The sequence below is a fragment of the Osmerus mordax genome, chromosome 22 (genome assembly GCF_038355195.1).
Source record: "Osmerus mordax isolate fOsmMor3 chromosome 22, fOsmMor3.pri, whole genome shotgun sequence".
Classification (NCBI taxonomy): Eukaryota; Metazoa; Chordata; class Actinopteri; order Osmeriformes; family Osmeridae; genus Osmerus; species Osmerus mordax.
The window spans coordinates 4,939,210-4,956,239 of NC_090071.1; the positions used below are offsets into that span (position 1 = coordinate 4,939,210).

Here is a 17,030-nt window from a genome sequence, read left to right on the forward strand (position 1 = left end):
ACAGCAGAACAGAGCGCGGGTCTTCACCTGAAGAAGAGAAAGAAAAAGAGAGGGAGCAAAGAAAGAGAGGCGGTAGAGAGTAGACTGGTTCTGGCCTCGGCTTGCTCAGTCTGTCCCACTGGTGTCGATACTTGGCCTGTGCTCTGCTATCTATTGATCATCCTGTTCCCAACTGTTGAACTGCCACAGGTTGATTTCCTTCTTTTATATTCTCCTCCACTTTTTTCTCTCCTTGTTTCCTCTTCAATCACTTCTCTCCTCCTCTCTCATTTCCTCTTTACTCTCATAACTCTGCTCTTATTTTTAAGACAACACCATGTTTGTCTGTAGTGTTATGTAGTAGAGATGTTTGTCCCTGCTGTGTGTATGTGTGTGTATATGTGTGTGTGTGTGTCTGTGTATTGATCTCTGCCTGGGCTGGGAGCTCCTCTCTGTGCCAGCTTTAGTGATTAATGGGGTCGTCATGGCGATCGGACGGAATGAGGGTACGGAACGCAGGCGGTCCACCCCTTTAGAACCCCACACCCGCCTGGCACTCCACAGGCACACACACACACACACATATACATACTACATATACACACGGTCTCTCTAAATCCCACATTTCTCATCTGGTTCTCAGTATGTTCTCTCTCCCTCCTTCACTCCTGAATTCTTGTCTTCTTTCTTGGTCTCCCCACTATCCCTTTGGTCACTGTCTTCCTTTGGTCCTTCCTACGTTATACCTCTTCTTTCTCTCTCTACATTTCCCTCCCATCCTTTCTCTCCTCCCATCCTCTCCCCTCAATACTTCCACACAGAATCCTCCCCTTCCCTTTTCACCTCCTTTTCCTCCTCCCTCCCTCCCTCCCCACACCCACACCCCCTCTCCCTCCCACACTCCCCCCTCCCCCCGTCCTCTCTTCCCCCCTCCTCACTCCCTTCCTTCTCTCCGCCTCCCTTCCCTCCTCCTCTCCCCCTCCCTCCCCTGATCTCTCCAGATGTTGAGCTGTGGCCCCCAGGGCCCCTGCTGCAGGGAGATGTATTAATACATCGTATCTGTGTGTGTGTGTGTGGTATGTGTTTGTGTGTCTGGTATGTGTGCGTGTTTGTGCGGTTTGTGTAAATGCTTGCGTGTAAATCTGTGTGTGTGTGTGTGTGTGTGTGTGTCTATGGTATGAGTGCTTGTGTGTGTGTGTGTATTAATACATCCGATTGATCAGATCAGGACCCCTGACAGTCATCATCCTCTCCACCATCTGGCCCACGCTGCCGCGCCTTCAACCAAACACAACCTGACAGCTTATTAATCTGCTGTGTGTGTGTGTGTGTGCACGTGCGTGTGTGTGCGTGTGTGTGTATGTATGCGTGTGTGTGTGTACACCCGTCAGCCAACCTCAGCCACCAGGACCTGAAGGGTGCAGAAATTAAGGTTATTACACAAATTGAGCCATATGGTCTAAATATTTCAGAGCTGAAATTTACTAGGCAATAAAAATGGCTGCTGCCTCAGTAATGGTGTAAATTACAGCTTAACCACCATGCTAATGATGTCCTTCTGCCTCCAGAACCACTCGTACATGAAGGACATTGTTTAAAAAATACCCTGGAAAAAAGAGGGGTTGAGAGAGAGAGGGAGGGATGGAGAGAGAGGGAGAGAGAGAGAGAGAACTAGCAGCATGTTTACAATCTGTTAGTTTATCATTAAGAACATGGCAGAGTTGAGAGAGGGGGGTGGGAAGAGGGGAGGGAGAGAAGTACGGAGAGCGCGGGACAGCGAGGGGCGAGCGATGGACCGTGTCTTGCCGGCACCGTGCTGGTGGAACTTGCACGGTCGGACAGGCGTGGTTGTGGTCATACAGCACTGGCCGGGAGGGGAATGAGAGAGAGGTCACATGACCTCACCACTGTCTTCATCTCTTTTTTGTCTTCCTTTCTCTTTGTTTTCTCATTTTTGGTTTGATTGCATTTTTCTCCATCTCTCTTTTAATGAGACCTGTCTTTATCTGTCCTTTTTACATGTGACTATCTCTCCTCTTCTCCCTAAACCTCCAAGTTTTTTTATGCACGAGAGAGAAAGAGATGCAGAGAGATAGATGCATAGAGGGAAGTAAAGAAAGAGTGTTCGTGTGTGTGTGTGTGTGTGTGTGTGTTTGTGTGTGTGTGTGACAGAGAGAGTGAGAGCTTTGCCCTTGGGCTCTGTAAAATCACTTAACCAAGACCAAGAGTAAAGATAGAGATGGAAAAGAGTGGAAAGAAAAAGAGAGGATAAAGAAAGGGAAGAGAGGGGAGAGAAGACCAGTGAGAAAGAGGTAGGAGAGGAGAGGAGTGGAGGGAGAGTTGAGTCGAGAGGGAGAGAAGGAGAGAGGTGGAGAGATGAAGGAGATAGAGAGTAGAGGAGGGCAGAGAGCGAGAGATGGAGAGAAGCGGAGGAGTGGAGAGGTTGAGGAGGGAGGTGAGGGGGGGTTCATCAGGGTTCTAACCCTGATTGGAGGGTTCTTAGAGGCTGTATAAACAGGAAATAATCACAAACCCTTCTCCATACATCATCTCTCCCTCTCTTCATCCCTCTAGCTCTCCCTCACTGCCCTTATCTCCACCCCCACCTCCCTCTTTCTCTTTTTTTTATCCTCCATCACACCATCCATTTCTTCCTCTCATGTTATCTCTTCAGATAAGAGCTGGCAGCTTCTAATGACAGCCTGAAATGGTATGCTGTGTGTGTGTGTGTGGGTCTTCTAGTGCTCTCCTCTTTCCCTGATGTGTGTTTAGGAGAGCAAGAATGAAAGAGGTCTGACTGTCTGTTAGTACAACGGATTCTAGAGGAATGCAGTGTGTGTGTATGTGTGTGTGTGTGTGTGTGTGTGTGTGTGTGTGTGTGTGTGCGCGTGAATGATGTGTACACCATTGATTATGATTACTATCTTCAATCAGAGCAGATTTTGTTTTTAGGAAAATAAAATTCCATGAGTATGAAAATGGTCCCTCATGCACAAGAGACTCTTCAGAAAATCCTGGATTTCTGATCATATATAGAAATAAACATAATATAAATAAATAAACCGATTGAATGAGGTCAGGTTGTTTTTGAGGGGAATGTTTGTGAATTTTAATCAGGTGTGCCCTGGCCACCCCACGCCCTCAGTCAGCTGACCCCTCAGGAGCCTCATCATGCCAAAAACAATCATGGCCGCCGGTGTGAACTGGGCCCAGAACAGCAGCCCCTACTCCACCCCTCTGAGCTGGTCTCAGACAAGCAGGCTACCCTGGAGGTGTGTGCCTGTGTGTATGCGTGTGTGCATGTATGTGTGTGTTGTCTTGCAGTTGTGCCATGCACACACGCAGGGTACTTACAAAACAAACATACACATAAATGCACACACAACCACACACACACACACTCTCTGTTGGCCAGGTACTCCTGCATGTGGATAGAAAGCTGTTTCACCTCAGGAAACTCCAAAACAATTATTGCTCTCTCTTAGACGCACACACAGAGAGAGAACATCCTTATATGACTCATTTCAAACTGAACACAGCTTTTCTTGCTGAATGACTGTTCCTCAAAAGAAAATGACGACAGGGAGACTGGTCCGGTTCGCCACGGGTCTCTGTGCTGCTGGAAAAAAAATGGGGGTGGGGTGTGTGTGGGGGGGGGGCGCGTGCTATATGCTAATGCAGGTGCCTGCTCTCCTCTCTGAGATCATCAGCATAATTATTCTGACAAATACACATGGTTATTCTTAATTAGGATCAGACACTGTCCCTGGTCGCCACGCGCCTGTCCACCTGAATAAAACGCACGCACGCACGCGCACACACATTCACACACACATTCACACACACACACACACACACACCAGAGAGACAGAAAAAGGGAGAAAGGAGTCATGTTTGAAGAGGTTTTTTGCTACAAATGCTGATTTGCTGAGGATCGTGTTTTTAGATCTGAGGGCTCTTTAACGTGTACATTAGAGAGAGAGAGAGAGACCTGTCCTTTCTCTCTCTCTCTCTCACTGTCTTCCCCTTCCTCCCTCTCTTTTGCCGCATCCCTCTCTCTCCCACCCTTTTCTTTCTTTCTGTTTCATTGGTTCTCTCCACACCTTTTCTGCCTCTCTTTCTGTCTGACCCTCTGTCTTTCTTTCTCTCGTGCTCGCTCCTCATCTTCTTTTAGACTTTTTTATATTTCGTAGCTGGTCCATACACACACCCAAACAAACACACACACACACACACATTTAAACACCTCTTCTTGTAAGCGCAATAAACATTTATTCATAAATCTATAACAGAATCAATTATCCTTGTTGTTCTTAATGGCTGTGTGTGCCAGCATGTGTGTGCACGAGTGTGTGTGCGGGTGTGTGTGTGTGCATGTCTGTGCTTGTGCGCAGGTGTGTGTGTGTGTGTGTGTGAGTATTCAACTGCGATAGTGTCTGTTTGCAGCGAGAGCAAGGCCCGCTACCACAGAGCGATGCGTGTGAGCTGAAGTGTTTGAGTGTATTGCCATCTAGGGGCAGTGGGGGGGTCTCTGAGCACTCCTAACACACACACAGCAGCTGCTGCTATTGACACTGTGCATATGTTAACTTCTTCTTAGGCGCAGGCCTCATCTACCTAGCTGTGGTGGAGCTAGCCTGCTCCAAGACACCTCCTCTCTTTCTCTCAGTTTTACTTACTTCCTTCCATCGTTCTCTTTATATGACCAAGCGGAAAAAGAGGATTGTGCGTACATCTTATTTAAATGTATTGAAAGTGAGGTTAATATCTTTTCCTTGAATAATTTGTATGTGTCCAACTGCTTTGTAGTTTTTAGTACACTTGAGGTAAAACGTGTTTTGCTTGGGTTTCTCTATGTATTTCTCTTTCTCCTCTCTGTCTCTCTTTGTATTTATAATGCTCTTTCTCTCTCACTGTATCTTTCTATCTCTCTCTGTCTGTCTCTCTCCAAGCTTAGTGATATTCCCAGAACATTTAAAGGGCTGTTTTCCTCAGTAATGCTGTTTGTTTATTAATCCTGTTAACAGTGTGACGTACCACGGCTGTAAGGAACCAAACATGTGTTCTGTTGTTTCTGTCCTGTCAATTTAAATGTGACACGGTGCTATGCTAACTCGTCACGCTTTTTATGTTGTTTGTTGTGGCTGCTTTCATATCCTCTTACAGCACAGCAATGACGTGTGCTCCAATTAATCCTCCTCTCACTGGGAAACAACCTCCTATTCACATTAACTCACACATTCGTACTGTACACACACACACACACTCACACATTCTGTGAAACTCAAACAGAGCATGAAAGCATGCACACACACCCACACAGTTGTCATCCTGGGGCATACCAGTCCCCAGTCTTGGTGTCAGGGCACGCGAGGGTGTATTGAAACTGCAGTGTTTATAATCAATTACAGAGTGTTTCCTGTTAGAAAGCTCCTCTCTGACAGGGACAGGCCTTTGTCTCGGGACCTGGGGGCTTTGTCATAGTCAGCGTGTGTGCATGTCTGTGTGTGTGTGTGTATCTCTGTGTGTGTTTGTGTGTGTGATTGGAGAGCTGAATCCATGGGATTGTCTGTGTAACCCGGCCCTCAGGGAGATCTGTCTGCATGTCAGTCTTGGAGCTCAGCAGATTCACTCTGAAGCCCTCTAACTCTGTCTGGTTCTGTCTCTCATAACCCCCTCTTTTCTCCCTCTCTCCTTCTATCTTTATTCCTCTCTCACTATCTCTCTCGCTCCCTCCCCTCTCTCACTCTCTCTCTCTCTCTCTCTCTCTCTCTCTCTCTCTCTCTCTCTCTCTCTCTCTCTCTCTCTCTCTCTCTCTCTCTCTCTCTCTCTCTCTCTCTCTCTCTCTCTCTCTCTCTTTCATCCTCTCTCACTATCCCTCTCTCTCACTACTCCCGCTCATTGTCTCTCTCTCACTCCATCTCTCTTTCTCCCTCCCCCCAGGGAGGTGTGTTGAGGGCCAGTGTGTATGGTCTGGACCCCTACAGTGAGTATAGTGTGTGTGTGGAGGCTGTGAACACTGCCGGAAGCGTGATCAGCCCTTGGGTGGGCACTAGGACCCTGCAAGCATCTCCGGCTGGCCTGTCCTCCATCGCCCTGGAGCAGAGAGAGCAGGGAAGAGCCTTGCTGCTGACCTGGGACCCCCCACAGACTCCCAACGGGGTCATCACGGTACACACACACACACACACACACACACAACAAACACACACTAACACACACAGTATACAGACACACACACACACAGAATGGGGTTATCACGGTATACACACATCTACATGCACACACTGTCTGCCACCCACCTACCCACTCACACACATACACGTATTTCCACACACAGACATGGTAACCTTGGTGCCTTGGTCCTCAGATGTATAACCTGTACAGCGAGGACAACCTTGAGTTCAGTGGTCTGTCTCGTCACTTCCTGTTCCGCCGTCTGGAGCCGTTCTCCTCCTACTCGCTCGTCCTGGAGGCATGCACCCCCGCCGGCTGCACCCGCACCCCCCCGCAACGCGTTACCACGGCACCGGCCCCCCCTACATCCCAGCCCCCGCCCGTGCCCCTCTCGATTGGTCCAGACAGCGTAGAATTAGCCTGGAGCCCGCCCGCCCAGCCCAACGGACCAATAGGACAGTATGTGCTGCTGGGGCGGGGCCTGGAGGAGGGCAGTGGGAGGAGCTGGGACGAGGAGGCCATGGGAGGAGAGGTATGTTGCTCTGACATCATCAACTCATCTGATTACTGGACAAATACCAGTATGATTATTATCGTTATTACTGCTGTTATCATTATTATTAACCTTTATTTTAGCAGGAGGCCCATTTAAGAGTCTTTTTAATAGATAATATGGTAATAGTTGATTATATATATTTACATAATATATTTTATATATTATTAAGGAATACTGCTCAATACTGTGTGTATGTGTGTGTGACAGGTTCTGCACAGACAGAACTCCATTCAGGGTTCCAGGTTCTCCCACACAGTGACGGGCCTGCAGCCCTGGAGCCAATACCAGTTCAGCATCCGCTCTGAGAACCCTGCTGGATACGCCCACAGCCCCTGGGTCACTGTGACAACCAGACAGGTTACTGTCCTGTGTTTGTGTGGGAGATTGTGCAAGTCATGGTTTATCTGTGTATGTGTGCAAGTCTGAGACTGTGTGGGTGTGTGTCTGGGGCTTAGTGTGTGTGTTTGAGGTTTTCAGTACGTGTGTGTGTTTGTGTTTCAATATGAATAACTAACTCTAAACGCCTCCCTCCAGGCCCCCCCTCGTGGACTGGCGCCCCCCAAGCTCCACCACGTTAGGGACCGCCCCTCGGAGCTCCTGGTATCGTGGGCTCCACCCCTGGAGACCAACGGGGTCCTAGTGTCCTACCGTCTGCACAGAGACAACCTGACCTTCTCCTTCAGCCTGGACCCTGGAGTGCTGAGCTACACCGACCATGGCCTGCAGGCCTTCTCCTCCTACCAATACTCTGTCACTGCCTGCAACACTGCCGGCTGCATCACCAGCCCCTCCGTGCACATCACTACCCTGCAGGCCCCCCCCGCTGCAGTGGTACCTCCCACATTCCCCAGCATTACGGCCCACAGCATCAACGCCTCCTGGAGCGTACCACTGGTCCAGAACGGGGAAGTGACGCAGTATGTGCTGCAGGTCAACAGTGAGGAGGTGTACCGTGGACGGGGCTTACACGCGGAGATCACGGGCCTCGAACCGCACACTCTCTATCGGCTTGTCCTATTGGCTTGCACTAATGGGGGGTGTACCCCCAGCCCCCCCATCCCCGCCATGACCCAGGAGGCCCCCCCGACCGGACTGCCCCCCCCTTCTCTCAAGGTCACAGGCCCACAATCCCTAGAGGTGACCTGGGAACCACCGGAACGCCCCAACGGCGTCGTCAAGGGTTACGAGCTCCGCAGGGACGGCGAGGTGATCTACATCGGCATGGAAACGCGTTACCATGACTTCACGCTGTTGCCGAGCGTGGAGTATGGTTACAGCGTTACTGCTAACAACAGCCGTGGCTCGGTGACCAGCGGAGTGGCCAAGGCTCGCACTCGGGCCTCAGCGCCCTCTGGTGTCAGCCCCCCATCTCTGCAGCCTCTGGGACCTCGACAGGTAACCAGGGATTACTGTAGAGCACTGTGTCCTGTGGATGGACGGGATCTAGACTATAACAACTAGGGAGACTGCAGGTGTCCTTTAGAGAGATATGATCTAGACATGGCTAGACTAGTGAAAACATTGTTACAGGCTGCACTATGGACTGTCGATATTATCGTTATACAGCCTACTTCTACAGTTGTCAAAGCTTGTGTGTCTGTATGTTTGTCTGTGTGTGCGTGTGTGTGTTTGCACGTGTGTGTGTGTGTCCAGGTGAGGGTGACGTGGGAGCCCCCAGTGCGTCCTAACGGGGAGATCGTCAGCTACACGGTGTACCAGCGAGACCTCGCCCTCCTCGCCACGCTCAGCGTCTCCTTGGGACGGGAAGACAGCGCCCTCTCTGGACGCAGCATAACACTGCAGGATCTGAAACCTCACCACAGGTCAGACACACACTCACTCACCAAGACACACACACCACCAACAAACCAAGACACACACACCACCAACAAACCAAGACACACACACCACCAACAAACCAAGACACACACACCACCAACAAACCAAGACACACACACCACCAACAAACCAAGACACACACACCACCAACAAACCAAGACACACACACCACCAACAAACCAAGACACACACACCACCAACAAACCAAGACACACACACCACCAACAAACCAAGACACACACACCACCAACAAACCAAGACACACACACCACCAACAAACCAAGACACACACACCACCAACAAACCAAGACACACACACCACCAACAAACCAAGACACACACACCACCAACAAACCAAGACACACACACCACCAACAAACCAAGACACACACACCACCAACAAACCAAGACACACACACCACCAACAAACCAAGACACACACACCACCAACAAACCAAGACACACACACCACCAACAAACCAAGACGCACACACACTCATCGACACACCACCAACAAACCAACATAGAGAGGGAGAGAGAATGAAAGAAAGGAGACAAAGAAAGGAGAGGGTGAGAGAGACAGCGAGAGAGACAGCGAGAGTGGCGGAGGATATATAAAGAGAGAGAGAGAGACAGAAAAAGAGAGTAAGTGTGTAATGGAGAGAAGTCAACCTTGAGCCAGTGGTCATGCCTCCATGTATCCTTCTACTTTGTCCCAGACAAAGGCGGTCGGTCAGAGTGTGTGTGTGTGTGTGCATGTGTGTATGTGTGTGTGTGTGTGCATGTGTGTGTGTGTGAAGAGGTGAAGTACAGATAAGAGTCAGATAATAAAAGCTCATCAGCTTTATCATCTACAGATCACCACCTTCCTCAGCGACCTTCTCCCCATTCAACTCCTGTGTCTGCATGTATGTGTGTGTGGGTGTGTGTGTGTGTGCGTTTACATATGTGCGCGTGTGTGTGTGTGTTAGGTACGAGGTGAGGGTGGAGGCATGTACAGAGCTGGGCTGTGCCTCCAGTGACTGGGCGTCAGTGCTCACTCTCGAGTCGCCCCCTGCTGGACAGAACTCACCACTGCTGGATCTACAGACGGACCAACAAGGCCTGCAGACGGTCTTCCAGCTCTCCTGGTCCCCCCCGTCCCAGCCTAATGGTAGAGTCCTGCACTATGAGGTGTACCGCAGATCGGAGCAGTCCACTGAGGATCTCGGGGGTGCAGTGCTGGTGTACAGGAACGTTTCAACATCATGTCGTGATGCCGGACTTCAACCCTACACAGCCTACCAGTACCAGGTAGAACACCCGGATCAGTAGAATTAGTTGAAGGTGTAGACATAGAAACAGTAGAATGTATAGATGAAAAAAATATGAAATGTAGTTCCAGTAATAGAATGGCTGTAAACTTGTAGAATATACACAAAAGCTCCATAGGAGATTTCAAAACTGAACTCATACATTCACACACTAGCCTAATCCATTCCAGAGAGACACACATATATTAGATCACCACACACTCAGACACACAAACACAAAGACCCCCCCCTCCCACACACACACAACTTTGTCACACGTTGTTTAATGCATGTTGGAATGCATGTAGCGGCCCTGCCCTGTGCTAATTGACAGCCTACCCTTTGGAGCACAATAACATTAGCATTCTCCCTGCCAGCCACGCTAGCCGAGCACCGAGACACTTTGATTGAGTTTGCCTGATTGTTGCGTCTTATTTACAAGGTCTAATTTATGACAGGAGGGAGGCGGGGCCCAGGGGATGATGGACGGGGAAAGGGCCTATTAATCATTGGCTGACTAAGCACTCGGGATTAACATCCAGCCAATCGAATTAGCAGGTCGCCTCTCTTGATGCTACATGTATTATAAATAGACCCTTTCATGTTTGCTTTTGATTTCAGGATGATGAGCCTGTGTATGTGTGTCTGTGTGTGTGTGTGTGTGTCTGCAGGTGTGTGTGTGTGTTCTACTCCTACACTCTCATACAAAAGCACATATTCCGCCATTGTTTCAGCTGACATACTTCAAGATTAGGATGAAAAGGAAGAGAAGGGCAAAGGGAGAGAGAGAAAAAGAGAACGAGAGGGGAGGAAGAGGAGTGAGAGTGTAGGAGGGGTTATTCCTCTCCTCCTTCCTCTCCTCTCTATCCCACACAAGGACAGGGCTGTGCTGGTCTCCCTGCGCTGACCACATTACCCTAACGAGACTGGCTCCTCATCTTCTATTGACAGGTTTACACCCCTGTTTAATTACCGCCCACATTCACACAACTTAACCTTTAATCCCCGTCTGCGCGACCACTACGCCGTCCGGCCAGCCAATCGGGAGCCCAGGACGAGGCCCGCAACTCAGCCGACCAATCCCGGAGCGGGGGACGGAGTCTGCCCGGTTGCCGAGGGGCGTTTGTTGCCATGGGCCCTGGAAATGAGATATTATTTGTTTCCTGTCCAGTGACCTCGGGACCAGCTCAGTATTCAGGGAGGGAGGAGGCTGTAAAACGTCTGAAGCCTCGTCCCCCAAGGACAAGGTGACCTGGGGTACCCCCCCCCCCCCCCCCCACCTTCCCCAAACCCCCCCAACCACCTCTGCTACAGTCTGGGTGTCTGCTCAAGGAGACACTTCCTGACGCACTCACGGGCGCCGTGACATCGATCATGACGCCCTACGACAAATGCTTATATGAGGCATCACAACAGTCTGTCATTGTTCTTTTTATTTGACTATGTCTTCGTCACTTGTCCCCCCGACTCAGAGGAACACACAGAAACACACACACAGAAACACACACAGAAACAAACAAACGCTCTTGACCTTTTTCCTCATACGGGTGACAGAATGACCTTTGCCTCCTCTCCCTCCTTTTGCTCTTCCTGTTTCTGAGCCTTCTTTTCTCCTCTTCCTGCCTCTCCCTTCACCCCCCACCCCACCCCACCCCCCCACTCCTCTGTCAGACCAGACATGTTGGCACTGGTGTCTATCATGTTGATGGATCATGGGGTAACTGGTTCTTAGTGGTTATTAAGGAGGCTGGCGCCCCACTCAACCCAGTGTACAAAACTATCCCTGCTGCTGCTGCTCTCTAGTGGCAGCCTGTTTCATGACCTCACCATGCAGACCACTGGAATTACACTAACACCAGGCTGTCCAAATAATATGAACCAGGTGTGTGTGTGTGTGTAATCTTCCAATTGATACCAGAGGTGTCTTGTGATTGACAGGTGTTGGCTGTAAACTCTGCTGGTCACTCAAGTAGCCCGTGGGCCAATGGGAGAACAGGACCCGCCCCTCCTGATGGGGTGGACACACCCATCTTCTTGCGTATTCTAGCAACCTCGGCGGTGGTGGACATCGTCCCTCCTGCCAGACCCAACGGCATCGTCAGTATCTACAGGGTGTTTTCTCGTCACCAGGACACACACACTCTGGTAACACACACGCACACACTCTGGTAACACGCACACACACACTAGTATCTTTACCTGCCAGTACTAACGTCTCCCGTTCACCACCACTATCGTTCAGTGTCTCTCCACCCGTCTCTTTCTGCCCCTCCTTCACTTTTATCCTGTCCCTCCGTCTCCTCTCTCTCCTCTTACCCTCCCTTTCTTTTCTGTCCTTCTGTCCGTCTCTCTGCCTTTCTTTTTCTTTCTTCTTCTCTCACCCATCGTCAAAATTCTCTTTCTCTCTTTCTCCCCCTCTTCTCCTTCCAGTTATCAGAAGGGACATCCCTCCAGCAGACTCTCCATGGTCTGAGCCCCTACTCCCAGTACTGGGTGTATGTGGAGGCCTGTACCTGCTACCAGTGCTGCAGCCCGGGCCCCCTGGCAGAGCTGCACACCCAGGCCGCCCCCCCCACGGGCCAGCCCCGCCCTCGCCTGCTCACCCTCACCTCCCGCTCCACACAGCTGGAATGGGACTGGCCGCTCAACCCCAACGGGGTCATCGAGAGGTTAGGGGGACATATCCTCTACCCTACTGTCTCTCTCCACTGTGATCCTCTGTCTCTCTACCCTGGACCGATTCTTACTATCTTCTCCCTGTCACTCTTTTGCCCCTGGCTTTGCTCTCTGTCTAGCTGTGAGCTGCATGTCCGCTCCACCTGCCCCCATCCCCCGCAGCCAGTCCCTGCCCCCTGTGTGACGGGACCAGTGGAGACCTGTTTCTTTGGGCGAAGGCGGAGCAACAACGTGACAGGCCTTCAGCCCTATACCAGCTATGACTTAAGGACTGCTTGTTTCAACAACATGGGCAGCACTGCCTCAGAGTGGACCACAGTGACAACACTAACTGAGGGTAATACCTCAACCCTGACTCAGCCCCCTAACCCTTCACCTTTAAAGGCTGACCTCTGACCCCCCCCCCCCCCCCCCTCTCCGAGGTAGCCCTGCCCCACCCTCACATACATACTGCAGGGGAGTCTGACACTGTAGGTTATTAAGGGTCACTATGGATTATGAACTTGGTGGTCATAAATAGTCATTTATTGAAGTACTGTATCCTTCTCTCCCTCACCTCTCTATTTTAAATCTTCACCCACTCCCCCCACACTCCCTATCCCCCATCTCCCCTCTCCTCCCCTCCCACCCCCCCTCTATCCCCTCTCTCCCCCAGCCCCCCAGTACGTGTCAGCGTTGGTCGTAGGCAGCAACCTGACCATGGTGTGGCTGGACTGGGGCTCCAGCTTCTCCCTGCATGGGGCCCTGAGGGAGTACACTCTGACAGAGAGCAAGCTGAGGATCTACAGCGGCTTCCACACGCACCTGCACATCCCCCTCACCTCACAGAAGAGTGAGGGACCCCTGCACACACACACACACACACACACACCTGCACATCCCCCTTACCTCACAGAAGAGTGAGGGACCCCTGCACACACACACACACACGCACCTGCACATCCCCCTCACCTCACAGAAGAGTGAGGGACCCCTGCACACACACACACACACGCACCTGCACATCCCCCTCACCTCACAGAAGAGTGAGGGACGCCTGCACACACATACACACACACATATACTTTCCCAGTATACTCATAGACACCACGCTTAATGGTCTCTCATTCTCTCTCTCTCAGCCCTCTCTTTCCAGGTGACCTGTAGCACAGAGGCAGGCAGTGCCAGTACTCCTACTGTCAGATACAGCCCTGCCACTGGCATAGGTGAGACACGCACACACGCACGCACAATTGTCACCATAATCTTATCATCACTTCACCACCCATCTCCCTCTCTTCCCCCCCTAGGCCCACCCGAGCCCACCCCAGGCTGGGCCCCAGGGCAGCAGGGTGTGGGTGGGTCTGGAGGGGCGGTGTACTCGGAGCTGTGGTTCATCCTGCTGCTGTCCTTACTGGGGCTGCTGCTGCTGGCTCTGCTGCTGGGTCTGCTGCTCCACAGGGCCCTGAGGAAGAGCCCCCTGGTCAGGGAGAGGCCCCCCCTGGTGCCCCTGCAGAAGAGGAGCCAGAGGGACAGGGACCCTTTCATGGTGAGCGGCAGGGCGGGCGGGCGGGTGGGTGGGTGGGCGGGGCGGAGTAGGTGAAGAGAGATTGATGAAGATGAAGAGAGGGAGATAGAGAGAGATTGAGAGAGAGCATGGCTTTGATGAGGCATTTGTATTGGATGTGGCATAATATTCAGCATTAGATTGGAATGAAAATTTCAAATTTAGATTCTTCTTGTTTATTCTTTTGTAATGTATTAATTAATTAGTTGACAATTGTATGAATTTATGGTACTTTGGTAAAACGTCTGCCTATTTGCTCTCCTGCTCTGTAATTTCCTGTTCTAGCCACTAGAAGGCGGTGTTGTCTCTTCGTTGTTCACTAACAGTGTCACCATCTAGTGGACTGCTGGGGAACATCCAGAAACACCAGCTATGTGGTTGAAGTTTGGACACATGATGCGGGCTGAAGCCAGTGTGCTTGAAGCTGCTTCTCTTTTCTTTTTCTGACTACTTGATCTTTATCATGTGTTTCTTGTTTTATATGTTGCTCCTTCTCTTCCTTTCCTCTACCTCGTTTACCCCTCCTCTGTTCTCCATTCTGTTCTCCATTCCCCCCCCCCCCCCAGAAGCCCTGTTCTGATGTGTGTTCTAGACACCGGCCCCCCAGCACACTGCTGCTCACCGAGCGCTCCACCAACACAGTAAGCCTGCTCATTCAAATCCCCTAAAACTTTATTTGTCCCCCCTTGACTCTGTCCCGGCAGTTTGACACAGTGGCGGACTGCCTAGAGGCCAGCACCGTCACGTTAAAGAGCTTCACCTTGTACTCTGAGGTAGGGGAGGGGGCCGAGAGGGGATGCAGGGGAGGGGGTGAGCATGTTCTCTTTGGGTTTTCCTCAAAAGGAAAACTGAAAATGTGGTGCATGGTGTGGTGTTTCTCGTTCTGCCTGGGAGGTCCCTGGTCTCTACCTAGAGCTCTCTCCTGATCTCTCCTCTAATGTGTCTTCTGTCTGGGTATCCCTCACATTGCATGTTCTGTATTTTATCTTGACATACAGCATACTGTACTACTGTAGTGTCTCTACTTAACAGGCAATATTTCCTTGGTTTGTAGAGTTTGTTGCTGTTGTTGCTTTGAAGTTTTTTATAAAATATAATTGGAAGGTTATGAAATTTCTCTCACATTGGCTTCCTGTTAACCCACAATGCACCAGGGCTTGGCAGAATCCAAGATTGTTGGCGATGGCTCCCGCTTCAGCCCAATGTCCGTGCTCCGTGTGCCCAGCCAATCAGAGCTCAACTACTCCTACTCCCAGAGTTCCTTGCACCGCAGTGTGAGCCAGCTGATTGGTGGACAAGACAGAAAGTCCCTGATGGGGGATGGGGGCTGGGACAACCCCATGATGCAGGGGCACGACAGCGGGCTGGTAAGTCTTAAATCACACTGGGACCCAGGGAACAGGAAGTTCTAAAGAATCCAATTCCTGCATTTTGGGCATCTGTTTATTTTCATTACAACATTATTCAAGTATGTCTATGAGAAGAAGTTGATATTTTGGAGGAAATACTGTAAAAATTATAGTTATTATCATGTGTACTGTACAGTATGATTAGTGTTGGTTATTGTTATACTAGCTTGTCAGTCAAAACACTGTTGGAATGTGATCTCTGGTGCTTTCTCTCCAGTACGTCGAGGAGGAGGAGGAGGAGTTTAGCGATGCAGTGAAAGCCTTCAGCTCGGTGAGGAAGGAGCACACCATGTTCACAGACACACACCTGTAACTGGGGTCTGGACCAAAACACACACACACCTGTAACTGGGGTCTGGACTCAGAACCACACACACACAACTGTAACTGGGGTCTGGACTCAGAACCACACACACACAACTGTAACTGGGGTCTGGACCCAGAACCACACACACACACACCTGTAACTGAGGTCTGGACTCAGAACCACACACACACAACTGTAACTGAGGTCACAACCTTAAGTCCACCAACCCACTCTATGCCAACTGATATAACATGAAAAGGATGTTCCATCTAGTATGAGGAAGCTGGTTTACCAAACATCCGCTGTTTCCTGTGGTTACCAGCCATTAGCCGTTTCCTGTTCGGTTTGGTTACCAGGTGTTAAGCGTTTCCTGTTCGGTTTGGTTACCAGCCATTAGCCGTTTCCTGTTCGGTTTGGTTACCAGGTGTTAGGCGTTTCCTGCCTGCTGAAGTGACAATGCCTCTCCCCTCTTCAGCCTGTACTCTACTGTGTGTAGCTGTCACCTGTGCCTCATAGACGGTAGACACAGTGTTATCTAGCACGCTTAAAGACTCAGTCTAGACAAGGCTATTGTGAGGATTTGTGAGGAAGCCAATTGTTTGTAATGTTTCAGTACATCTCTGTATGGTGTATATCAGCTATTGCTAACGCGGCATCTGTTGTCAGTGTTTGCTAAGTGTTGGTTTTTAATAAGTGATAGAATTGTGTCGAAGTACTTCCTAATAAGATGCCGTCAATGCGCAAGATCTCTGTTGTTTTGGTATAAACATTGTATATCACATTGTACATTCAACATTGTATATAATGTCTTTTTTTTTCTTACGGAGACAGTATTAATCAGGAAAAAGTATTATTTACAGTTTGTTTTTTATCATTGTTGTTTATGAGAATGTGAAAAGGATATTTTTTATTTTGCAAACCATACTGTCCGATAACTTATGAAATACTACTTGTCTAAATGTGTTTTCCCATACAAACCCATAGAGCTGACCTCCCGCTCTGCTACTTTCTCTCACGCTGTAGTATTCTGTACAGTCAGAGTCGCAGTGAATAGAATATACAAATAGGGTTCCTTTAAAGGTCCAATGGGGAATTTCGAATGGAATTCAAATGTCTCTATGGCTTATAATCAATGCAGAAAAAAGGCGAGTTTGGGGTCAATAAAAAGTGTGATGTTTTAACCTTTTGTGTTTGTAGCGTAGTGTGAAATTAGATGAAAACACACACACACACACACACACACACACAC

At 50.0% G+C, this 17,030-nt stretch overlaps 1 protein-coding gene across 1 annotated transcript in view; it reads left to right on the plus strand.

The window, feature by feature from the left end:
• Nucleotides 1-15,787, plus strand: part of ush2a (Usher syndrome 2A (autosomal recessive, mild)) — a 269,485-nt gene extending 253,698 nt beyond the window's left edge. The window contains exons 72-86 of the mRNA XM_067260969.1: nt 5,923-6,150; nt 6,350-6,688; nt 6,920-7,069; nt 7,247-8,107; nt 8,366-8,535; nt 9,523-9,844; nt 11,782-11,988; nt 12,274-12,512; nt 12,639-12,856; nt 13,175-13,351; nt 13,641-13,724; nt 13,809-14,047; nt 14,632-14,706; nt 15,220-15,432; nt 15,692-15,787. Of these exons, the coding sequence (XP_067117070.1) occupies nt 5,923-6,150; nt 6,350-6,688; nt 6,920-7,069; nt 7,247-8,107; nt 8,366-8,535; nt 9,523-9,844; nt 11,782-11,988; nt 12,274-12,512; nt 12,639-12,856; nt 13,175-13,351; nt 13,641-13,724; nt 13,809-14,047; nt 14,632-14,706; nt 15,220-15,432; nt 15,692-15,787 (3,618 nt within the window). The remainder of the gene's footprint in view (nt 1-5,922; nt 6,151-6,349; nt 6,689-6,919; nt 7,070-7,246; nt 8,108-8,365; nt 8,536-9,522; nt 9,845-11,781; nt 11,989-12,273; nt 12,513-12,638; nt 12,857-13,174; nt 13,352-13,640; nt 13,725-13,808; nt 14,048-14,631; nt 14,707-15,219; nt 15,433-15,691) is intronic.
• Nucleotides 15,788-17,030: the final 1,243 nt, after the last annotated feature.